The 26885-nt window shown below is 36.5% G+C and overlaps 3 protein-coding genes across 3 annotated transcripts; 2 read left to right on the top strand and 1 right to left on the bottom strand.

Annotated features, from left to right (window-relative positions):
* The first annotated feature begins 2591 nt into the window (after positions 1–2591).
* LOC112764662 (uncharacterized) lies at positions 2592–4680 on the top strand. Its single transcript, XM_025810376.3, has 4 exons — positions 2592–2984; positions 3075–3150; positions 3282–3454; positions 4181–4680. The coding sequence occupies exons 1-4, from the start codon at positions 2866–2868 to the stop codon at positions 4266–4268; spliced, it is 456 nt and encodes a 151-aa protein (XP_025666161.1). The 5' UTR covers positions 2592–2865; the 3' UTR covers positions 4269–4680.
* Positions 4681–5324: 644 nt separating this feature from the next.
* On the bottom strand, positions 5325–7577 carry LOC112764661 (CASP-like protein 2A2). The gene is made up of 3 exons (XM_025810375.3): positions 7030–7577; positions 6391–6508; positions 5325–5781 (listed from the first exon to the last, which is right to left on the bottom strand). Exons 1-3 carry the CDS (start codon positions 7266–7268, stop codon positions 5503–5505), a joined length of 636 nt encoding a protein of 211 aa, XP_025666160.1. The 5' UTR covers positions 7269–7577; the 3' UTR covers positions 5325–5502.
* Positions 7578–24732: 17155 nt separating this feature from the next.
* LOC112762926 (uncharacterized) lies at positions 24733–26384 on the top strand. Its single transcript, XM_025808731.1, has 2 exons — positions 24733–25539; positions 25869–26384. The coding sequence occupies exons 1-2, from the start codon at positions 24733–24735 to the stop codon at positions 26382–26384; spliced, it is 1323 nt and encodes a 440-aa protein (XP_025664516.1).
* The last annotated feature ends 501 nt before the right edge of the window (positions 26385–26885 follow it).

Genomic DNA, 26885 nt, shown 5'->3' with positions numbered 1-26885 from the left:
AGAAGGGAAAGTAAAGCGGCTACGGTAAAAAGAGAAAAAGGTAGATGGTGAGAGGTTAGGATTGTGGTGGATGAATGGGGTGAAATATTTATTTATTTTAGTGGGCCTGAAGTGCCACCTATTATTCGCGTTGTTCGCATTCTCCATTGTCTACGTAGCATAACTCTATTAGATTGCAGTTGTTCAAATTGGGTTTAACATAAGAGAAAGAGAATTTAAAAGTTTTACTTATGAATTATGAGAAAATGTCTACATATTTAACCATTAATGTTATTTAAAGAGAAGTCTTTAGAAAGATAGGATTATAACGTAAATATTTCAATTTAATTACAAATTATATATTACTATTAATGAGTAATTGTTATACTTTAAAAATAAGTAAAAATATTATTCATTGATTTTATTATTTTCAATATTAAGAATAATTAAATTTTAAATTTAATTAACTTTAAAAAAAATTATAACAAAAATGATTATGCGTGTTTTCATTTAAAAAGTTTTAAAAATACTTTATTTCAAAGTACAATAATAAATAATAATGTTTTATAGTTTATAAAAAAAGAGTAGAAATAATACAGCAATAGGAGAATAAAATATTATCGAATAAAAGAACTATTAGTAAAAAAAATTGAGATTCTTTTTTAGTATATATAATTTTTTATAGTAAAAAAATTATGAAATACCGAAATAGATAAAACAAATAAGTTAAATAAATAAATAATATCTTATAAATATGTTATGTAAAAGTTATATTATTTTTAAAAATTATTAATTAAAATACATAAGATAAAAAAATAAATTACAAATTAAAACAAAATTAACTTATTTATTTTAGTTAAATTAAATAATTAGTATATTTGATTGGTTATATTTAATGTGATCAAATAAAATATTAAATAATTTAATATTTATCTCAATCAAATTAAATAAATAATTAATTATGATACTCTTAAAAATTAATCAAAATATATAAGATAAAAAAATTAATATAAATTAAAACAAAATCAATTTATTTATTACGCTCAAATCAAATAACTAATGCAATTGATTAGTTAGTTATAGTTAATTTAGTCAAATAAAATATTAAATAATTTACTATTCATCTCTTTTTTTTTTGTTTTTTTTTTACTAAAGATAGAATACTCGAATCCGCAACTTCTTAATTGAGTATGGAGAGACTATGCCATTTGAACTATTACTCATTGGCTAATTTACTATTCATCTCAATCAAATTAATTAATGCGTTTAAATAAATAAAATAAAATAAATAAAAAATACCTTAAAAAACATATCATATCAACTATGTTATTAATTGAAAAAATTTAATTTTAATAAGATAAAATAGATATAATAGACAATAAATATTTATGATTGATTCTTTCATTAAATTAATCAGATTGAAAGTCGATTTAAAAGTTAGTGTTAGAATACTCCATGTCATTATATTTTCGTAACCCTACTTCTTCAAATGATTCCTATTATTGATTTTTATTATATCTCTTTTATATCACTAATTCATTCTTTTTGCATATAAAATACAATTTAATTGCAGTATCATTTGAACAAAATAAATACTATTTATTACAATAATAATAAAATATTATTATCTGAATCAACCAAATAATTATTATCACAAATTTATATATATATATATATATATATATATATATATATATATAATTGTTATTGGAAAAAAATTTAGTCACATAAACTAAAATATATACGTTATTTTAATTTTATAGAAAAAGAGTGTTGAGTATATATTTTATAATCATATAGCGGGAGAAAAATGTGATTTAGACATCTTACAAGAAATAAAAGTGTATTTTTTTAATATATAATATAAGAAAAATTTTAAATATATTTAGAATATTAGTGTTTTAGTAATTTTATCTATTAATTTTAATTATAAAAAATATATATAATATTGAGAAGAAAAATGCCAAAACATACCACATCAGTATATTTGGTTTTAAAATGTTAAAATAATATAACTATCATATAATGATTGGACTATTGTATTTTTTTTATTATTAATTCTTAAATAATGGAAGAAAATAAATTATTACTAAAATTGATTGATATTTATACGTATTTTTTTTTATAAATCACTATCATTATTCGAACTTTTTCTTTTTAATATTGTATTACTAGAGGTGAAATCCTTTATCATGAACCAAATTGTGTGTTGAACACAACTATGGCCATTTACAAAACGTCAATGACGTTTTGTGTTTCTTCAATTAAAATAATATTTTTCTAACAAAACGTCAGCGACGTTTTGTGTTTTAATAATTAAAATAATATTTTTTTTATTACAAAACGTCAGTGACGTTTTGTTCTTTGATGATTAAAAAAAATTTTTTATTACAAAACGTTAGTAACGTTTTGTGCTACTACCACAACCCTGTAGAACACCAAAATCATCAAATATTTTTGTATTTCACATTAAAATTATCCATATATAAAAATTTTAGCCTATTCGAACTTTTTCTTTTTAATATTGTATTACTAGAGGTGAAATCCTTTATCATGAACCAAATTGTGTGTTGAACACAACTATGGCCATTTACAAAACGTCAATTATTTTTGTATTTCACATTAAAATTATCCATATATAAAAATTTTAGCCTCATTATTCTAAAACAATAGAAACTGCCTTAACAATGATAAGAAATAAAAACGCTTAGATTATGGTAATGCAATGGCAATGCGCAATCTTGAAGAGTGGAAGAGTTCTAATCTTCTAGATATCTCATCTCATCGAAACCAAAGCCAAAGTCAGAGAGAGAAAATCCCCATCTCATTCTATATTTCCATTTGACCATTTCATTGCAACGCTGCTTTTTCATTTCCCACTCGAAAATGGCAGCATCTCTCGTAGAATTGCTCCCGAAAGAGTACGGTTACGTCGTCATCGTTCTCGTTCTCTATGTCTTCCTCAATTTCTACATGGCATTCCAAGTCGGCATGGCTCGCAAGAAGTAATTTTTAATTTCATATCTATGTGTATCTTCCATTTTTGTTTCTTCATCTTCCGTTGCTTACAAGCTGTTTGATGAAATTCTCCACAGGTACAATGTCCCTTATCCCACCCTTTATGCCCTTGAATCCGAAAACAAACAAGCCAATCTCTTTAACTGTGTTCAGGTTCTTCTTTCTCTTAAAGCGTAATTATTTATATGTATATGTAGATTTTTGTTTTCGTGCAGAGAAATGTTGATGAATCGAAATTTTTTTGGGTTATTGAGTCAGTGGTTTATGTGTGTGTGTGTGCGCAGAGAGGACATCAGAACTCTTTGGAAACAATGCCCATATTCTTCATGCTCATGATTATGGGAGGGTTGAAGCACCCTTCAGTTTGTGCGGGCCTTGGGTTGCTTCATGTTGTTGCTCGCTATTTCTACTTCACTGGCTATTCCACTGGTGATCCCGCGAAGCGACTCACTCTCGGGTTTGCTCCCATTACTTTTACTTGTTTTTGGTCTTTTAAAGCTCATATGAATTGTTGCAGCTCATGGATTTGGTTTTGATTTTAGTTCGCGCACACACATTCAATCATATATTGTCATGTACTGTGTAAAAATGAAATTAAAAAACAAAATCAAGGGGTTACTGAGTGGATCAAGAGAGGGTCTCGGATCTGACATGCTGCAGATTTGAGATCCGTAAATCAAGGGTGCATTTGGTTTGCATTTTCATTGTCTGTTTTCAGAATTTTATAAAGGAAAAAGAGAAAATAGTGAAAACAATAAAGTGTAAAAGCATGCCTGATATTAGTATCAGGCTTAATTCTTATATGTTATTAGGAACTTGGGACTAGATACTTTTCTTGCTTTAATCCATTTATGGATTCCTATATCCACTAGAAGGCTAGAACTGGGTACTTTTCTTGCTTTAACCCATTCATTGATTCCTATATCACCTTTGTAGGTTACTCTTATATTCTAAAATTGAATTTTAGAAAATTTTTGAGAAAGTAACTGTAAGTGAGGTATAGAATGTTGGCTGGGTCTGGGTAAGAAGATAAGGTTAGTTAAAAAATCTGATGTTGAAACAGTAGATTTGCTCAAAAGAGTTGTAAGAATTTCTCCAATTATTTTTGAAATGTGTGATTGACCATACTTCTTTGGTCCTTCTAAAACCATTGACATGTGATTAATCAAATATATGACCACAGGAAGTTTCATATGCTGGCAATTCTGGGTCTTATTGTGTGCACAATTTCATGTGGGCGGAGCCTTCTCGATCAGCCTACTAGCTCCTGATGCTGTTCTCGTTCAGCCCGCTAGCTCCTGATGCTGTTCTTTTAGATATTCTAGTCGCTAGTTGAGAAATGATAAATCCTTCTAATTGACATGCCTAAAAATTTTCCTAATTCAAAATCTCATTCACATACATTGAATTATCTTTCAATGTTTGCGTAAGTTACAATCTCTACTGTTTTGGGTGGAATTCTGAATTAGGAGGATCTTTAGGCACCAGTAGAAGGCTATATTATCACTCTTGCTAATTTGGAGTTTCTTTGGTCCTTCCCTGTTCCAATAAGATAAGCTAAAGGATTATGAATAATGTAAGTGTATTATGTATTTGATTTCAGTATAGCCTTTGTGTAACAATAAGGAAAAGTTTGTAGTTTCTGAACGTCTTTTGAATATGGCTTACCATACTATTTGATCCTGAGTTGTCTTCAATTACATAGCTGAATGTATTACTTCTGTTTCTAATTTAATTTCACTCTGGGAAGTTCTTGGGTGGGACGATTCCACTTTAAGTATGTAAATCAATGTTGGCATGTGTCAAGTTGTCTGGGTCATTTTTAAACATTGATTTGCATGTATAAATTGAGAAGTTCCTATCCAAGAAATTGCCTCATCATCATTGTATTTTGTACAGGCCAAAAGAAAAGAAAGAAAACACAAAATCACAGTATTTTTTTATTTTCTTTCTCTTCTTTTACAAGGTGAATGGTGATTGAATATTTAATATACATAATTATCAGCTGGCACTATTTGTATTTTACTGAACTTTGGTTCTGATGTCTACCATAATGGACACCAATAAAAAGAACATTGTTTATTGCTGGACATTAGAAAGCTATTATATATATCATATCGATAAATTTGGAATTAATTAGTGGTAGTTCATTTAAGCAGCAAGTTGGACACCACAGTAATCACTTCAGAAGCATAGTTTTCTATCCACAGTAACCACAGAATGAATTTTATATTCTATCCATATTCATCGATAGTGATGTATATATCAATTCAGTATATGAAACATAACTGAATGAATAATACATCTCTCTTATTTTGAAGAATCAATTGTAGAAAGTTAATGCCAACCTTTATACCATGTTATACATGAAGAACGAGTCAAACTGAGTCCTCATTGAAACAACTTCACACACATAATAGTATGTAATTATTGTTATCATACTGTAACTAACACAGTGTACACACATCACAAGCAGAGTTTCTAGACACCATTACCATTTTAGGGTCAGCCATGAGAAGCAACAATGTCAATGCCTTTAGCATTAATGGGGTTGCTCATTGGTGCATCATACTTGCTGAATAGCTTGTAGGAAGAAATGAGGGAAAGCATCACATAGCAAAACATTGCAACAAATGTGATGGCCACTGATGCTGTTCCCTTGTGACAAAATGAACCAAAGGATCCACAAGCTGCACTCCATGTTGTTGCTGTGTTCCCCTTATCAGCCAAGTACAATACTTCAGTTGAAGCAGCTCCAGCAGCCAGGATTATGTAGGTTAACACCTGGAATCAATCACAATTAGCAAGTTTTTCAGTTCTTTAACTTTGTAGAATTAGAACTCCTGAGGTTCCAATCTCCTCCATAAAGTTAGCTTACATTGGGTAGTTAGTACCAAATTTTCCAAGAAATTAAGTTCATTCACATGTGGGAGAATTAGTATTTTTACTAACAATAGTTTAAATTACTTTGAGCATATGGTAACTTTCAAAAAGTTGCTTGCTATTGCTAAGGTAAAAACTTCGCAGATGAACCTGTAGACTAATTGAAGTTAAAATTCTTGCATAGACATGATTTCTGGCCAAAAAAAGACAATCTAAATAATCTAACGACTGATGCTGAAAAAATCTCAATGATTCTAATGTATTTGATACTAATTGGTTGTGTGTACTTTCAATAATTCAGTATGATTATCACATTTAGTACACACAAATATCTAAGAAAAGTTCATTATACCAAAATTTTGAAAATAAATAGTGACAAGTATGTCTAAACCTCCCCATAAGGGAAAATTGAAGCAGTGTTAAGGAGAAGTGAATGAACATCTGTAAGTTCCTTTTCTCATCAGTTTCATTAGCATGCAAGAAAAGGGGTAACAAAAATTATGCTCTGACCTGGTCAAAGAAAAAGAATGTCCAAGCTCTAGGCATGGTGGAAGGGCGGGGCAAAGCAACAAACACAGCTGAAAGTAATGAGTAACCTGCACAGATCCCATTTGCATGCACCAAAAACCTTCAACCATGAATAAACAAGATTTCAGCTTCAACATTCCCACATATTCACACTAAGATCTAATTAACTAATTACAACTGCTCTCTTTCTCTTTCCTTTTATTTCATCACTCTAGAAATTTGACACATTTAGATCACTTTTATTTTTGAAAGTACATCTGAATATTCCTTATATCCACATATATTATAAAAATAAAAATAATACTAGAGAACCAATTGTTTCAGTTAACATTAGCTAATTTTAAAAAAAATTATTTTATTTATCTTAAATTTTATATCTCAAGTCATGAACTCTTAATCTTAAATCTTAAATTATAAAACCTAAACTCCAAATTCTAAAAAAAAAAAATTAGAATTAAAAAAAATGACTATCTAAAAATTAATTTTTTATACTTTTCCTAAAAATAGACCAATTTTTGGAGAAAAAAATGAATAGTACAAAACCAATGAAAAATAGAACCAGCAGTGAGTGATGAAATTTTTTACGGTTCTAATAATTGGAAGTTGTAATTGATATATTACCTGAAACCAGCAAGGTCAGTGTAGGAAACAGAACCATAATCATTTTGCTCAGAGTTCTTAAGCATGATCACAAGCGCGGTTACACACAAACCAATAGGAATCAAACGCAAGAATGTCTCTACAGTCCGTATGATGCTACTCTCGTTTCCTTCCAATTCCTCACTACCATTATAAGCCATGTTCATGGATGCTGTTGATGATCTTGCTGCACCACCTTCAAAACCATTTCCCTTCTCCATCTAGCTATCTTGTTACTCCTCTAGTCTTAGATAACAATAATGGTTCTATATTATTATTGTATCTACTTGTATGTAGGTTGTAGGGTTTGATTTTAATGGTTTTGTAGCTAGGTTCTTGAAAAGTTTTGAGTGTAGTGCATCAATGAGATGTTGATATATAAGAGTAATAATATAATATGTTATGGTGAGGGACCAAAACCAAACTACCGAAGGGTGGCATTGAATGCACCCATTAATATGGCATTGAAGTGAAGCCACGAATTCCCATGGCAACTACTTATTAGTCAACTAGATAAGAAGGGTCTTCTCTTTTATAAAATATGATATCATAGAGTTAAATAAGTTCTTCACGGTTGTACTAATTAAATCTCTCTTGAATACTAAAGTGGATTTTTATTATACACAGTAGTAACTTTTATACAAAAGTGAAATTTTTATATACAGTAGTTATTTTTATTCGCAAATTATTTTTCAGTACGTTGCATATGTATGACAAGAGCATGATGGTAGTAGTATTAAATACATTGCTATGAAAAATTTTGTGGCACCAATTTTATTTTAGTTGTATAAGGTAGTGTGTAGAAATCGTATCCATCGATTTTTATTGTTTAATTCTTTAAAAAAATGTCTAATTTGGTCTTTGAATTTTCAATTACATTTTAAATGTATCCCTAACTTAAGAAAATTATCAAATAAGTCATCGACATTATGAAAATTAATTCTCTATTAGTCGTTCGCAAAACTGCCATGAGTTGATGATATGGCTGTTAACTGCCATGCTAGCTGTATGATGTGTAATGTGACATGGATATTACAAGATTATGTTCAAAATGGTGTTTTACATTAATTCTTTGTGTCCAAATTAATTTCATCATTAAATTTAAAATTCTAAATCCTTAAAATTAAGAATCATCTTTGTTATTCTCTTCCATTTTCTTCACTCTTCTTTTCTCTTCATTCTTCTTTCTTTTCTTCGAATCTCGAAATTATTTTCGCATCATTGTTGAATAATGATAGGTGGTAGAGATACAAGTCAAGGAAGCTCAGGTATAAATTACTCAAGTGGAAAGAAAGACATCCGACTCAAAGTCGCTAGGAATGCTGTGTTTTGCAACTATGGTTTGCGAGCAATAATCAAGTATTCAAGGACACCAGAGAATTTAGGAAGACCATTTCATGGGTGTCCTAATTATGAGGTTAGTGATTTGTCCAACAAATATCATGTTTTTCGCCTTGAAGAAATTCGGTTTCAACGTTGCTTTCTTATCTTTGCAATTTGAAAGTCATTGTAACTTTTTTCGTTGGGATGATGGATACGATGAACAACAAAGTATTGGTCAATTTCATCAAAAAGCAGTGGACGATTTTAAACGGAGGCTGAAAATTTTGGAGAGTAAAGTTAAGTCACTGAAGATAATGATGATGACGATGGTTACGGTATTTTTAACGATGGCTATTGGTGTTGGTCTAATTACTTGTTTGATGAGCTTTCTAGTAAGTGATGCGTGAGCATCTTTCCTATCTTTTCCTAGTGAATTTGCATCTAATTTGTTGAGTTTAATTAAGAATTAATTATATTTTAGCCACTATGGATGCTATTTTGAGTTTTGTGCAATTTTATTTATTTTAGGTAGCATTCGGATGGATTTGATGAAGTTTCTGCAGAGAAAGAGAAGAAACCAAGGAGATGACCAGCGAATACCGACGCGGACGCATGGCTCACGCGACCGCGCGGAATGGAGGAGATCGCAATGACGCGATCGCGTGCCTGACGCGAACGCGTGGACTAGAATCTGCACAAATGACGCGAACGCGTGGACGACGCGGACGCGTCACATGCGCCACGTGCAGAAAACGTAGAAAAACGCTGGAGGCGATTTCTGGGCTGTTTTAACTCAATTTTCAGCCCAGAAAACACAGATTAGAAGCTGCAGAATGGACATAACAAGTGGTCCCACCCATCAACTGAAGATCTGTTAATTAATTCAAATTTAAATTCAAATCTTAAATTAAGAAAAGATATTATTTTAATTTTTAGTTTTAGATATTAGATTTTTAAATTTATTAGGATTAGTTATAAAAGGAGGAAGCTTTCCTTCCTTTGTAGAGGTCCTGGGGAGGATCCCATTCCATCCCAATTTACAATCCTAGTTTTCTATTCTGAATCATGAGCAACTAATCCTCCATTGTTAAGGTTAGGGGCTCTGTCTATTTGTATGGATTGATTTTATTACTTTTTCTATTTTAATTTATGTATGGATTTATATTTAAGAATTGTTTTCGTTCTTTATTTTATGAATTTGGGTGGAACGGAAGTATGACCCTCTTTCTATATGCGTTCTTGTATAACTTGGAAAAGCTCTTTACTTGAACAACAGCTTGAAAACATATTCTCCTAAATTTCTAATTTATCTAGATTTAATAGGATACGTGACATATAATCATTTTATGTTTGGGTAATTAGGATTTCTGTAGCATATAACTAGAATTGAACTTCACCCCCTAATTGGAATTAATTGACCAAGGAATTGGCTGTTGATGAATTTTAGAGGAGACTAGAAAGGTCTAAGGAATTAGGGTCTAGTCACATATAATTTGCCATAAATTAAATCCTACATAATTAAAATAGTTAGTCAAAAAAGTTAATCCGAAAAAATAGATAACTCTGAACCCTTAACTGCTTTCTCAATATTTTATTCCCAACTTATTTATCTACCTATCTTTAATATTTTTAATATTGTTTAATGCCTTTGAACTTCCAAGCATTATTTTCTGTTTGTCTAACTAAGCCTATCAAATACTATTGTTGCTCAATCCATCAATCCTCGTGGGATCGACCCTTACTCACGTAAGGTATTATTTGGTACGACCCGGTGCACTTGCCGGTTAGTTAGTGGGTTATAAATTACCGCACCAAGTTTTTGGCGCCGTTATCGGAGATTGACTGTGATTAACAACTATTAGTTGTTTAATTGTTTAGATTAGGCGTTTTAAATATTGTTTTATTATTTTTCAAAAAAAGATATTTTAAAAAAAAATTTCCTTGTTTTTTCCCGTTTGCAAACCCCTGCCCCCGTTTTATTTATTTTTTTTCCGTTTAAAAATATTTTTTTTTAAAAAAAATCTCGTTGATTTTTTTTTGTTTTATTTTATTACTCTTTTCATTTTCATTTTTTTTTCTTTTTCGTTTTACTTTGTTTAATTTTTTTAACTTTTTATATTCTATTAGTTTTATTTTATTTTTATTTAAAAAAAATAATAATAATAAAATAAAATAAAATAAAATAACAATAATTTTTTTTAATTCCTGAAATTAAGTTTGGTGTTTCTTAGTTAGTTTTATTTTAATTTTTTTTATTTTAATTTTTAGAATTCTATTCTTTCTTCTTTGCTTTCCTGTTTACCACATGGTGCGTTTAATTCTGTTTGGTGTGTTGTGCTAAGAAAAAATAATGGAGAGAGATCACATGAGTTACTACTCCCACCCAAGTAGTAATTCATATGATTGTGGATGGAGGAACTACCCGAATTTTGGTTGGAAAAGTCAAAACCAAAGAAACTTCAATGCTCCATGTTCCAACTATCAAGAACCACCATCTCCATATCCATACCAAGAACCACCATCTCTCTATCCATATCAAGAGCCACCATCTCCATGTTCATACCAAGAGCCATCCTCTTTTTACACTTATCATGAACCATCACCTCCTCCTTATTCATTTCAAATACCATCAGATATTGAGCTTCTCATGAAAGAATTCTTACAGGATATAAAGACGAGTGTCAAAAATATAGAGAAGCATGTGCAGTCGATTATCAAGTCACAGGAAGAGGAGCAAGCAAATTCCTTCCCAAGAGATATAATGCAAGATCCTATAGAAGAAAGTGAGAAAATCAATCAAAGGAATTCATACTCCAGTGAATTAGAGAACTTTCCATCCTCACACATGGAAGAAGGGGAAGATGCACAACCTCCCATGCCCTTGGTAAGCAATAAAGAAGAGATTGAATTAGAAGAGAGCTACCAAGAAAAAGAGGTTGAAAAAGAGGAAGCTTGCAAAGAGGTGGTAGAATTCAAAGCAGAACACAAGGGAGTGGAGCTTGCAAGACCTCTCCCAAGGCCATTACCATCCAATACAACATTCAAGAGGGTAAAATTCCTATCCTTAACCTTTACTTTCCCACTTGAATATGGGCTACTGGAGACGGATGGTCAACTTAGAGCTCTTTGTGGTATCAAGAGTAAGAGGAAGATGGTTAATGGTAAGAGTTGTCAAGCAAGGTTCAATATGGTTGCATGCTCCGAATTGAAGTGCAAGAATTGGTGTAGAACTAATTTGAATGGGTCTAGAAGGTTGTTTGGATGTCTCTGTGAGAATTCAAATTGCTTGCCACCCGGTGAGAACAATGGTGATACACAAGAAGACGGGTGTAAAAGCAAGGTTTGAGACCCTGAAATTCATTCCCACAATCAACACTCGTGGGACTTTGTCACTTGCTTCAACTTGCTCAAAGGCGTTATGCGCCTAGTTTACGATCCCGGTAGCCATTGGAATTACAAACATTGGTGGAGATTCCTGGATCATTACAAGTACAAGCCACCATGACAAGGAGCTCACCACATGTCCAACTTAAGGACTTTAACTAAAAGTGATAGGTGGGAGACAACCCACCGTGGTGTGATCATTCCTTTTCATTCTTAGCTTTACTTTGTTTTATTTTTATTAGTAGTAGTTTTCTTACTTATTTGATTTTTATTAAGTTCTTACTAATTTTCTGATCATGCAGCTATTTTAGAACAGGAGCCGAAAAAAAAAAGAAAGCGGGGAAAGCACACGACGCGCAAGCGTCATTGACGTGAACGCGTCAATCATGTGTGCGTAAAAAATAAAAATTGACAGAGAATTGCACGGGAGTGGCGCTGGACTCATGCCTTTCACACAAACGATCCCACACGAACGCGTACCCCACGCGTTCGCGTCGTTTGTGATTTTCGCCATTCATGCAGGCGCGTCACCGACGCGAACGCGTGACCTGCAAATTCGATGTAAAAGAGTGTTTGGGCAGAGAATTGTGCCGACTTAGGACAAGAGGTGTGCTAAAAGCACAAATTTGGTCACGCGGACGCGTCAGACGCGTGACTAACGCGTTCGCGTCAGTTGCACATATGGCCATCCACGTAAGCGCGTGCATGACGCGAACGCGTCGTATGAAAATTTGGCTTCCAAGCCATGCGAACAGAAAGTCACGCGGGCGCGCGGTTGGCTTCGCGCAAATCGCACAAAATCCAGGGCACGCGGACGCGTGCCTGACGCTAACGCGTCATTATGAAGAATGCGCAACGTACGCGAACGCGTCGTTTGCGCCGCCCAATTTTCTTTCTCTCTCTCTCCCAATCCCTGTTCTCTCTTGTTCTTTTATCCTTTCCTTTTTCTTTCATAATAATATTTGTCTCCTTCTATTTTCAGTTCTTCTTTGCTTGAGGACAAGCAAACCTTTAAGTTTGGTGTTGACGCTTCGCTTAAGGGTTTTCTGTTTATTCCTATGGCAACAAAAGGGAGGCGAATCATCTTCACAAAGGAGCACAACCTGAAGAATAAAATGACCGCTCAGATAACTAAGGTGGTTGAGCTCCTTTCATTTTTTTCCTTCCCGTTTTTATTATATATGTTCTGGTTTTCTGCTAGTTTGCTTTGTTTGCTGCATGATCCTTTATTAGTAGATTCATAGGTTATAGTTTAATTTTTCTGTTAAGTGCTTTAATTCTGAAAGATGTTTCATGTATTGCCCACTAAGCTTGAAAAAAAAAAAGAAGAACAGATGTAGTGCATGAGAATTTGAATTTCATTTTTAGAGTAGTCTCGCTTACTTAGATGTGGTGGTATTTTCTGTGATTCTGAATGAATGCTTGAACAGTGCATATTTTTTATAGTGAAGTTCATGAATGTTAAAATTGTTGGCTCTTGAAAGAATGATAAAAAAGAGAAATGTTATTGATAATATGAAAAACTATAAAATTAATTCTTGAAGCAAGAAAAAGCAGTGAAAAACACAAAGCTTGCGAAAAAAAGAAAAAATAAAATAAAATAAAATAAAATAAAAGCAAGCAGAAAAAGCCAATAACCCTTTAAGCTAAAAGGCAAGGGTAAAAAGGATCCAAGGCTTTGAGCATTAATGGATAGGAGGGCCCTAAGGAATAAAATCATGGCCTAAGCGGCTAAATCAATCAGTCCCTAACCATGTGCTTGTGGCGTGAAGGTGTCAAGTGAAAAGCTTGAGACTGAGCGGTTAACGTCGTGATCCAAAGCAAAAATAGTGTGCTTAATAACTCTGGTCACCTCTAACTGGGGACTCTAGCAAAGCTGAGTCACAATCTGAAAAGGTTCACCCAATTATGTGTCTGTGGCATTTACGTATCCGGTGGTAATACTGGAAAATAAAATGCTTAGGGTCACAGCCAAGACACATAAAGTAGCTGTGTTCAAGAATCAACATACTGAACTAGGAGAATCAATAACACTATCTAAATTATGAGTTCCTATGGATGCCAATCATTCTGAACTCCAAAGGATAAAGTGAGATGCCAAAACTATTCAGGATTACAGTTGTTAACTCCACTATAAGAAGAGACATGAGCTTAACCGAACTCTTATTCTCATGCAAATTCACATCCTAAGCTTATATTAGTTTTGGTTGCTTGAGGACAAGCAACAGTTTAAGTTTGGTGTTGTGATGCGTGAGCATCTTTCCTATCTTTTTTCTAGTAAAGTTGCATCTAATTTGTTGAGTTTAATTAAGAATTAATTATATTTTAGCCACTATGGATGCTATTTTGAGTTTTGTGCAATTTTATTTATTTTAGGTAGCATTCGGATGGATTTGATGAAGTTTCTGCAGAGAAAGAGAAGAAACCAAGGAGATGACCAGCGAATACCGACGCGGACGCATGGCTCACGCGACCGCGCGGAATGGAGGAGATCGCAATGACGCGATTGCGTGCCTGACGCGAACGCGTGGATTGGAATCTGCACAAATGACGCGAACACGTGGACGACGCGGACGCGTCACATGCGCCACGTGCAGAAAACGCAGAAAAACGCTGGAGGCGATTTCTGGGCTGTTTTAACTCAATTTTCAGCCCAGAAAACACATAGTAGAAGCTGCAGAATGGACAGAACAAGTGGTCCCCACCCATCAACTGAAGATCTGTTAATTAATTCAAATTTAAATTCAAATCTTAAATTAGGAAAAGATATTATTTTAATTTTTAGTTTTAGATATTAGATTTTTAAATTTATTAGGATTAGTTATAAAAGGAGGAAGCTTTCCTTCCTTTGTACAGGTCCTGGGGAGGATCCCATTCCATCCCAATTTACAATCCTAGTTTTCTACTCTGAATTATGAGCAACTAATCCTCCATTGTTAAAGTTAGGAGCTCTGTCTATTTGTATGGATTGATTTTATTACTTTTTCTATTTTAATTTATGTATGGATTTATATTTAAGAATTGTTTTCGTTCTTTATTTTATGAATTTGGGTGGAACGGAAGTATGACCCTCTTTCTATATGCGTTCTTGTATAACTTGGAAAAGCTCTTTACTTGAACAACAGCTTGAAAACATATTCTCCTAAATTTCTAATTTATCTGGATTTAATAGGATACGTGACATATAATCCTTTTATGTTTGGGTAATTAGGATTTCTGTGGCATATAACTAGAATTGACCTTCACCCCCTAATTGGAATTAATTGACCAAGGAATTGGCTGTTGATGAATTTTAGAGAAGACTAGAAAGGTCTAAGGAATTAGGGTCTAGTCACATATAGTTTGCCATAAATTAAATCCTACATAATTAAAATAGTTAGTCAGAAAAGTTAATCCAGAAAAATAGATAACTCTGAACCCTTAACTGCTTTCTCAATATTTTATTCCCAACTTATTTATCTACTTATCTTTAATATTTTTAATATTGTTTAATGTCTTTGAACTTTCAAGCATTATTTTCTGTTTGTCTAACTAAGCCTATCAAATACTATTGTTGCTTAATCCATCAATCCTCGTGGGATCGACCCTTACTCACATAAGGTATTACTTGGTACGACTCGGTGCACTTGCCGATTAGTTAGTGGGTTATAAATTACCGCACCAATAAACAAGCAATAGGTAGTAGAACTGTATTATGCAAGATATTGTGTTATGCAATCATGAAATTGAAGTGCAATGTTGAAATAAACCTTGGCTTAACAAGTCCTCAAAATTATATTCTTTTTCTAGCTCAAAATCCATGGATGGGGATAACTTCATCCACAACCTTTTCTTTTCCTTTTTGAAATTGACTCATTTTCATATTATTTCCTTTAACTGCAACTCTTGATGAAGTTTTAATTACTTCCTCATCACTGATGGACTCTTCAAACTCAGATAAAAATGGTAGCTTATAAAGACTATCCTCTACAAACTTATATGAGTCAGAGAATGAATCATCAGCCATTGTTATTATGGAGGGAACACTCCTTTTTTCAACAGATCTTATACAAGATTTTCTAGACACAGTAAATTTTGTAGATGTATTAAATCTAAAATTTGCATGATTGAAAATGGGTACTGCATGTTTCATTGTTATATTACACCTCAATGATTGTGCAGTTTATCTCACAGTACACTTAATATTACTGATATTGGGAACAATGAATTTTGGGACTTTGTTCTTAACAGCAGTAGACTTGGTAGCAATAGGTTTTGAGGTAGTGGACTTTAGGCCAGAAATAGGGGGACAATTGATTTTGGATTAAGGTTGAAAGTGGGTGTAGTTAATTTCTTTTCGGTTGTGGCATCAGTAGCAGGAAAATCATACTTGAATTTGGTCATAAGTATAGTGGAATCGGAAAAATCTTTGGAATTTTTTGCATTGGGTTTGGGCTGGAGGTTAGGCTCAAGTGTTGTGGGATTGGGATCGAAATTGGACTCAAGTGTAGTGGGATCGGGCTCAAAGTTGGGCTCAACTGCAGTGGGACTAGGGTGGGGGTTTGGCATAGGCATAGTGAAATGGGGCTCAAGTGGTGTCTCTTGTATTTTTGGATCATACAATTGGCTTAAAATAGTGCTAGCATCCTTAACTGATGTAACCTCTGGTTCACTATCACCTCTTCCATCAGCATGTTTACCATCCTCAAACAATTCCATAATATCTATAAACTCAGGCTTAAAAGGCCCATGCTCAAAGTAAATATGAATGACATTGTTATTGGCATGGCTGCGTCTGATCATATCCCTTAAATCTTGGTCAAATGCCAACCTCCTCAACCCGAACTCAAACCCTTAAACCGGGTTCAAATACCAAGTCGTATTAGCTTTGTCATACCCTAACTCCTTGAAGTAACCAGTCACAACAAAGACATCCAGATAATCTTCATCTATCTGAATCCATTCATTAATCAAGTTGCTTGTGTAGATAATTCTACCATCAGTGACTATCTCACACTTTTCACCATTGTAGAAAACGAGTGTCAAGCATTCACTCAACTGAAAAAACATAAAATAAACCCAAAACAGAACTATTAATGTTCCCTTATAACCAACCATATTCCAGAAAATAAAAAAAAATTATATCCTAAAATTTTAATGATTCAATAACAACTATATACTCAGAACTAGAGAAAAACACATCATCTTATGAGGATAATAAAATTTTAAATTAAGTTATATTCATAACATGTTTTGAAAAAATTACCCTAAATCCTAATAGATTTTTTTAATACAAATAATGTAGTAAAACGTAAAATATGGACAATGGCATAAAGTTCACCCTACATTACTTATCCACCATCCATTCCATCAACATAACACAAGAAAGAAACAATACTAAACGAAAATTCTTACCTTTCACATAAACAATGTGCGACAACGATGCATCGTCGATGAAACGATTCACTGAACAAAAAAAGAGAGTGCCACATGGATGAGCGTTGGCGACACTCAGAAAGTGCTTCCTTGTGGGAGACGAAGGACTTCATGGAAGAGAAGAATATTTTTGAGTTTTTGGTGGAAAACATAAAATAATGAAGAGGGAAACCATTTCGATAGATTTATTTTGAGGAAAAGGAAATCAAACGACGTCGCTTTGGCTTCATTCGAGCCTAAACCCACGAATCGACGCCATTTTAGTAAAACATAGGTGGCAGCCAGTGTGGCAATTAACAGCCACATCAGCAATTCACTAACGACAGTTATGCGAAGGACTAATGGAGAATTAACTTTTGTAATGTCGAAGACTTATTTGGTAATTTTCTAAAATCAGGGATACATTTGAAGTGCGATTAAAAATTTAGAGACCAAATTGAACATTTTCTCTTAATTTTTCAAAAATTTTTAGAAATTGTACCCATTAATTTTCGACAATTTTTTTTATGTTTTTATATATTTTGGTAAAATTTTAAAAAACTCAATATCTTTGAATTTTTAAAAGAAATGCCTCATATGAAATATTTTTATCTTATCCACTATTTTGTGTCAGCCAAGTTTTGATTTCGAGTATTATTCACGAGACAAATGAAATGTCACTTAGGCAGCGTTTGTTTTGAGGTACTGAGACAGAGACTGGAAGACTGAGACTCAGTATCATGTTTGTTAGTTTAGAGACTGGTACTAAAATTTTTGTCTCTGTCTCCTAAATTTCAGTATTTTAATACCTCCAAAAAGTAGGGACACAGATGACTAAAATTTTTAGAGATGGAGACTGAAACTTTAATAACATTTTATACCTAAAATACCTTCATTCCAATTAATTAATTCCAATTTTATCTTTTGTGCAAATTAAATTAGAATTTCATTCTTATTTCAATTTCTATCTCTCACTTTGCACCAAACATAATACTGAAATTTATTTTAATCTCTATCTTTTAATTCCTATCTCTCAGTCTTAGTCTTTCTATCTCTATCTCTTCACCAAACACTACATTAGAGAAGGCTTTGATCACATTATTTTGTTTTCTTAAGTGACGGTTTTTCCGTACAACAGTTCCTTTTTTGGTCTTAAAACTAGAATACAGTTCAACTCAGCATGAAATAAGGGTTGGGCCAGCCCATTAGACATGTAAAATAACTTTTCTCTACCCTTACCAATTTTTGGTTAGTTTTCTTTATTACACCATATCATCAATAGTTTAATACTGTTTTAGACTATTAGATGATTCTGTGGTGTAACAACAATGCACAAAAATTATAAATACACAGAACATAATTCTTATAGTTCACAAACAACCTGTATTTGAAAATGTTCTCTACAGAGAAAAAATCTAACAACCACTAATATGTGGATACAAATCTTAAGAGACTTGAATCCTAAAATTTATCAACTTTATTAAAGATATGATTTTATCAATTCTTTCTAATTGTTTTTCAGAAAAATGTGTAAACATGAGTTGCTAGCTTTTCAGATAAATTTTCCTTATTAACTCTTCCCTTTATTTATTTATTTTTTCGCTTTAACGTAATGGCCATCAATGGTCGCTTTCGAGCACCATGAAGCTTCAACCATGGAGTCGGGTCGAGGGTTTCACGCAACAAAGAAGAATGGGTCATGGCAGCTCAATCTTTAATGCGATCTGTTTGAGTGATGGCACTTCTCAGTAAATAGATTTTGGACGCGTTCACCAAATTAAAGGGTCACATGTCATATCTTATCATATAGGAAGCATTTCAAGTGCACCGGGAGTACCGGTGCTCCAGTTGTTTTAACCGTTGATCTGGATTATAAAAAATATATATAATATATATTAATCAAAATCAACGATTAAAACAACTGGTACACCGGTATTTTCTGGTGCACTTGAAATGTTTCCTATCATATATCATATCATAACATAACAATAAGAAAAAGTCTAGAGAAAAGCAACTTTATTAAATTTTGACCAACATGTAATCAATAAAAGAAAAGTAAGTAATTTTTAGTCATTAGATAAAATCTCACACCATTAAAATCATTATTAATAACTACTTAATAGTTATAAATCACAAAAGTTAGTGACCTCCTAGCACTCCTCTAACAATAAATCTAATCTCTTGGACAGCAATTTATAAAGATGAATATAGAATAATTATATAAGACTTACACAAAATTTTAACTGTAAAATATAAAAATGTTTACTATATAAATACTGAAATTTTGTAAAAATAACTTAACATGATATATTTTACCAAAATTAAATACAGAATTATGCTTTAAAAAAATGGAAATGTAATTTTTTTTGTTTTTTTTCTATTTTTTTTCAAAGTTTCTATATTTATGGTAAGAAAATGTGTGTTTATTATCAAAGAAGAGAAAAAAAATTTTGTATTTTCATCCACAATTTTTTATTTTCCTTAAAAATTTACATTTTTTTTATCCAAATGTCCGTTATAAGAAAATTTGGTCTTAAAATTTAAAATATAAAAATTTCTGTAACAAAAAATATAAAAATTTGTGAAGTTGAACGCAAAATTTTATAAAACTAACCACAGAATAGTTACATAAATAAAATGAAAACAAAAGAATTCTTAATTACAAAACATATAAATTTTTGTTATACAAATATAGAAGTTTTTTCTTCTTTCTTTTTTTTTTGTTGTTCTTGTTTCTTTTTCTCCTTTTAGCATTTTCTAAATTTTTATTTTATGTCAAGTATTTTTTTTCTAAATGACCTGTCTTTAACAAATGAAAAAAAATTAGAAATTAAATTTTGCTATTTTTTATATATTTTATAAATAATATCTAAATATTTATACAAAAAATTTAGATTAAATATATAAGTGGTTTGATAAATATTAAATTTTTTGACACTTATAAATTATTTATAATACAACTCTTCTCCAATGGTTTAACAATTAATATTCCACATATGTTTCACAAAATATTAAAGGACACCGCTAAAAATTTCATTTCTAATCACACTTCCATGTCCATGCATATATGTTCCAGTAGCATAAAGAAATACAACAAAATAATTTTTACGACAATGTTTTCTTAAAGACATATATCTCTTAGACACACAGCTTACAACATTACTGCAAAATATAAATAAATACTCCCTTCATCTCTTTTTGATATAGAAGAAATTGGCATTACTAAAACGACAATTAAAATTTTAAAATGAATTGTAAAATTTATTAATCTTATTTGTTTCTTCCTCTAATTCCTTAATCTATAGTGTTGGGATGAAAATAAAAAAGATTATTATTATTCTGTATGATTTCACCAAATTTATACTTAAGTTCATATACTTTAAAAAATTTTAATTAAGTCTCTATATCAATTTTAAATTTATAATCACATTTTTACTATTTTAAAAATATTTGTTACGGCCCAGCCCAGCTAGGCATGGAGGCCGATCCGACCCGACCTGGAGACCTACCGACCCGTTTGGACGGGTCATCGTACCCGCTTGTCTGGCGACCCGGCCACGTACCCTCCATGCCAGCTGCATAACAGCTGGGGAGAAGAAAACTTCCTGGAAGGAGGCCTTCTCCTATGGGGTCCACTTTTCTGATAAGGTATATAAGGGGAGGGTCATACCCCTCCCCCAAGGTACGTCACACATATCACCTTGCCCACTTTTCGCCTGCACATCTGACTGACTAGAGCGTCGGAGTGTCTTTGCAGGTGGCACCCCCTTCTCTCCACACTAAGATCTCGGGACGTCGGCTGCTCCAACTCCAACCCCGCAACCCGGAACCAGGCGATACCCCACCTTACCAACCAAAGGATATCCCCGAACAGTCCGGTACCCGAGCTACCGAACATTGGCGCCGTCTGTGGGGACTCGCCTAAATGGACGTCGTACTGGGTCCTGGAGAACCAGGCCGCGGGGCCGAGCCTAGAGGGGAAGCCTCCGTGGCTTCCTCCCGGGAGCGCACGAGGTCCCCTCCATGACAACCCGAGCCGTCTTCACGATCTCAAGAGAGGCGCCCCTTTGGGGGAACAGGCAGCAATAGCGCCAGAATAATGCAGGAACTGCGTCACAGGATGCAGAACCTGGAACGCCAGCTGGCAGATCAGGAACATCGTCAACGAACTCTAGAACCAAGCTATTCCCGTTCTCCCGTGTCACGAGGAATAACTCCTCAGAGAAGTCACTCCCGGCGAACGCCTAGCCCACGATCTGAAACTAAAAGTGCTAGGGAATAAGAAGAACGCCCAAGAAGACGTCGTGACCCCGTGATATACACCCGGCCTGAAAGAAGACGCACCGCGGAGCAGGATCGGGAAGACGGCGGAGAAAGGCCGAGGAGAACGCGGCGACCTGTGATAATGGGCGCAACCCTGTTTCATCGTTCCATCCTCGAGGTCCGGCTACCAAAGCACTTTGATAAGCCGACAGACATGAGGTACGACGGAACCCAAGACCCCCAGGAGCATCTTACGACCTTCGAGGCCAGAATGAACTTGGAGGGAGTAGGCGACGAAGTAAGGTGTCACGCGTTCCCGGTCACTCTGGCAGGACCTGCAATACGGTGGTTTAACAGCCTCCCGCAGGGCTCTGTTGCCAGTTTTTCGGACATTAGCTGCGCTTTCTTGTCCCAATTCACTACCAGAATTGCGAAGGCGAAACACCTGATAAACTTACTCGGGATAACACAAAGGCCCGGTGAGCCAACCAGAAAATACTTGGACCAGTTCAACGATGAATGTTTGGAGATCGACGGGCTAACTGACTCGGTGGCTAGCTTGTGTTTGACGAATGGACTCCTAAACGAGGATTTCAGGAAGCACCTCACCACGAAACCGGTATGGACGATGCAAGAGATCCAAAGTGTGGCCAGGAAATATATTAACGATGAAGAAGTCAGCCAAGTCGTGGCAGCCAACAAACGGCAGCCGGCCTACAACCAACCCCGGCAGCACGGTGGTGGGGAAAGGCCGAAGGAGCACGCCAGAGACGGCGGGTCGAGCAAGACATCCAGGCCGTTTCCCCGAGTCGGAAAATTCACCAACTACACCCCCCTCATCGTTCCCATCGTAGAGGTTTATCAGCAAATAGTTGAGAAAGGAATTCTATCGAAGCCTCGACCTCTCAAGGACAGAACCGGGGGAACAAGAGCCTCTATTGTGATTATCATAAGGGCTATGGACACAAGACACAAGACTCTTTCGACCTGAAGGACGCGCTGGAACAAGCGATCCGGGACGGAAAGCTGGCTGAATTCTCCCACCTCATCAGGGGGCCGAGGAGACGAGATCGCGACCACGAGGGAGAAGACAAGACCCGTGCAGTGAAGCGACGTCAGGAGCCAGAGGACAACGAGCACGGCCTTACCAAAGTAAACGTGGTAATAGCAAGAGACGCGGCTCCAAAGTCAAGGTCGGCACACAAGAAGGACGCCAAAGACTTGGCGGTCTCCTTCTCTTCCGTGTGAAGCTCCAAAAGGGTTCCGCCCATCTCGTTCGGTCCGGAAGACCAATGGTTCGACGAGGTCGCGGAAAACCCTCCCATGGTCATCACGGCCAGAGTGCGAACCGGCCTTATCAAGCGGATCCTCGTAGACACCGGCGCTGACTCGGATATCATGTTCCGTAATGTGTTCGATGCCTTGGTCCTCCGGGATGCTGACTTGAGGACTCACCAGCACGGCGTAGTAGGTTTGGACGACCACTTTATCAAGCCCGACGGGATAATCTCCCTACCAGTATCCGTAGGACTGGGACAGGGAAGGAGATCGGTAATGGCTGAGTTCGTAGTTCTGCGAGACTCTACGGCCTACAACGTCATCCTAGGAAGAAAGACTATCAACGATCTCGGGGCAATGATCAGTACAAAGATGTTGGTAATGAAGTTCATCACTGACAACGGATCCGTGGGGTCCATAAAGGGAGACTTGGAAATGGCAGTCGCTTGCGACAATGCCAGTCTCTCCTTGAGGAAGAAATCTAAAGAAGCATTAGGAGTGTTCCTCGCCAACCTGGATGTTAGAGTCAGCGACAAGCCCAGACCCGAGCCGGAAGGGAACTTAGAAAGGTTCAGGGTCGGCGACACAGAGGAGAAGTTCACCTTCGTGAACAGAAACCTCCCACACGAATTGAAGGAACCCCTAATGGAAATGATCAAGGCCAACGGCAACCTATTTGCTCGGACGCCAGCCGACATGCCGGGGATAGACCCCCAGCTCATGTCGCAACACTTGGCTGTCAAGGCGAAGGCCAAACCGGTGGCTCAGAGGAGAAGGAATTCAAGGAAAATGTCACAAGAAAGAGCAGAGGAGGTGGCCAGGCAGACGGCCAGCCTCCTCGAAGCGGGATTTATCCGGAACTCAACTACTCAACCTGGTTGTTGAACGTAGTTCTGGTAAGAAAGCACAATGGAAAATGGAGGATGTGTGTGGATTACTCCGACCTTAACAAAGCATGTTCCAAGGACTGCTACCCCCTACCCAACATTGACGCACTTGTCGATACGGCGGCGGGATATCGGTATCTGAGTTTTATGGATGCTTATTCTGACTACAATCAGATACCGATGCACCGGCCAGACGAGGAGAAAACAGCGTTCATAATGCCGGGGGGAATATATTGCTACGAGGTAATGCCATTCGGCCTGAAGAATGCTGGGGCCACCTACCAAAGGTTAATGAATAGAATATTCAGTGACCTTATAGGCAAAACGGTGGAAGTATATGTGGATGATATCCTTGCAAAGACCACCCGACCTGAGGACCTCTTAAGCGACCTAAGAAACGTGTTCGCTTCCCTCTGGCAACACGGCATGAGGCTTAACCCGCTTAAGTGTGCCTTTGCCATGGAAGCAGGAAAGTTCTTGGGGTTTATGATAACCCAGAGAGGGGTGGAGGCCAACCCTGAAAAGTGTCAAGCAATACTCCAAATGAAGAGCCCAGGCTGCGTCAAGGACGTTCAGAGGTTGTTGGGAAGGCTCACTGCACTGTCTCGCTTCCTCGGGGCATCGGCTGCGAAAGCCCTGCCGTTCTTCAACCTGATGAGGAAGGGGATAGCATTTGAATGGACCCCAGCATGCGAGGAAGCATTCAAGCATTTTAAAGAGATTCTGGCAACACCACCTGTCCTCAGGAAGCCCCAGGTCGGGGAACCACTCTACCTATACTTGGCCATAACGGATGAAGCGATGGCGGCGGTTTTGGGACGGGAAGAAGGGAAGATCCAACAACCAATTTACTTTGTGAGCAAAGTACTGCAAGGAGCAGAATTGAGATACAGCAAATTAGAGAAGTTGGCACTTGCACTCCTGACCTCTTCCCGTATGCTACGACAGTATTTCCAAGGTCATCAGGTGGTCGTGAGAACAGACCATGGAATCCGTCAGGTACTACAGAAACCCGACTTAGCGGGAAGAATGATGACTTGGGTTATCGAGCTGTCCAGTACGACTTACAATATGAACCCAGGCATGCATTTAAGGCGCAGGCCATGGCTGACTTCTTGGTAGAAGTAACAGGGGACCCGGCCGAGGTAACGAGCATATGGTGGAATCTCCATGTAGATGCAACCAAACGTCCGGAGGCGCCGGGATCATCCTGGAGAGCCCCGCCGGAGTCATATATGAACAGTCGATCAAGTTTGAGTTCCCAGTGTCAAACAATCAAGTAGAGTACGAAGTCCTTCTGGGCGGCTTAATCTTAGCTCGGGAAGTCGGAGCTACAAGGCTAGAGGTTTGCAGTGACTCGCAAGTCGTTACCTCTCAGGTCAATGGAACCTACCAAGCCAGAGATTTACTGTTACAGAAGTACCTGGAGAAGGTCAAAGAGTTGAGCGAGCAATTTGAGGAGGTCACGATCCAACACGTTCCGAGGGAAAGGAACACACGAGCATACCTCCTGTCCAAGCTAGCAAGCACCAAACCAGGGGCCGGCAACCGGTCTCTCATTCAAGGTTTGGTAAAGGAACCATCTGTGGTCCTCCAATTGACCCAATCAGAACCCTCTTGGATGGACCCGATCATTGATTTTCTGGAGAAGGCAAGACTTTCCAGCGACGACAAGCTAGCCAAAACGATAAGGCGGGAAGCGGCCAAGTATGCCATCATACAGGGCCATTTGTTTAAAAAAGGAATTAGCCAACCTTTATTGAAATGCCTGCATCCCGATCAAACGGACTATGTGCTCAGAAAGGTCCACGAGGGGTGCTGCGGTCACCACATCGGGGGCAAAGCTTTAGCAAGAAAGCTCATCAGAGCAGGGTATTACTGGCCATCAATGATGAAGGACTCCAAAGAATTCGTAAGGAAATGCATCAAATGCCATGAGAACACCAATTTCCACAGGGCGCCGGTAACTGAGCTAAGCCTGTTGACGTCTTCGCGACCTTTCTCACATTGGGGAATCGACCTCCTAGGACCCTTCCCGGTCGGTCCAGGGCAGGTCAAGTACCTTATAGTTACCATCAACTACTATACCAAGTGGATAGAGGCTGAGCCACTAGCCATAGCATATCCTCATTCAATTGTCGGAAGTTCATGTGGAGACAAGTGGTAACTGGATTCGGGATCCCTGAGGTCGTTATCTCTGATAACGGGACACAGTTCACTGATAAGAAGTTCACAGAGTTCCTCGCCGGTTTGGGCATAAAGTAAAAGTTCTCATCTGTGGAACACCCCCAGACAAACGGCCAAGTTGAGGCCGCGAATAAGGTCATCTTGCTAGGCCTCAAAAAGTGGCTTGATAAGAAAAAGGGAGCATGGGCCGACGAACTCGCCTCCTTCCTCTGGTCCTACCGCACAACCCAGCAATCGTCCACCGGGGAAACCCCATTCTGCCTGACATACGGGGTGGATGCTATGATACCCGTAGAGATCAGCGAACCGAGCCCACGGTTGCTTCTGGGAGGAGTAGAGGAAGCTGTAGAGAAAGATCTAGTAGACGAGGCGAGAGAGATGGCCCATTTGTCGAAAGTAGCACTGAAGCAAAGAATGGCCCTACGCTATAACACCAAAGTACTCAGGAGAGATTTCGAACAAAATGACCTGGTCCTGCAGCGCAACGACATCGGGATGCCGACTCAGGGGGAAGGTAAGCTGACGGCTAACTGGGAAGGCCCTTACAGGGTCAAAGAGGTGATTGGTAAGGGCGCCTACAAGTTGGAAAGACTCGACGGCAAGGAAGTCCCGAGAACTTGAAACGCGGGTAACTTAAGAAGATTTTATTCCTAGTGTAAACACGTCGAGTAGGCGACCTGACCAGCTCAGTAAGACCCGGGTTTCGCTTTATCATCAAATAATTTACTTTTGTTAAATTCTTATTGTTGCAATAGACTTGTTCACTTGCCGATTAATGTTCACTTGTTAATGTTCACTTGTTAAATGTTACTTTTCCCCATTCATACATCCCGCGACAACAAATTTCTTACGATAATGCTAAATGGGGCAACGACACGGTACCCCGGGACTGATCACCCCAGAAACCAACTAAGTTAACGCCATAACAAACAGCTACATCGATAGTGAAGCCACGACTTGGCTTCGTCAAATTACCAATGCAACGGTAAACAAACGTGAGAGACAAGCCAATACCAACAAAACGGTAATAAAATAGAACGAAAATGTACTACCGAGTAAGTGGGGAAAAGCAATAACCATAAGCTGACCAGGCGACTACTATAGCAGTTCAAAGTTACAAGA

The sequence above is a fragment of the Arachis hypogaea genome, chromosome 17 (assembly GCF_003086295.3).
Source record: "Arachis hypogaea cultivar Tifrunner chromosome 17, arahy.Tifrunner.gnm2.J5K5, whole genome shotgun sequence".
Classification (NCBI taxonomy): Eukaryota; Viridiplantae; Streptophyta; class Magnoliopsida; order Fabales; family Fabaceae; genus Arachis; species Arachis hypogaea.
The sequence above is the reverse complement of the archived record's forward strand: the minus strand, read 5'-3'. Positions and strand labels throughout refer to the sequence as shown.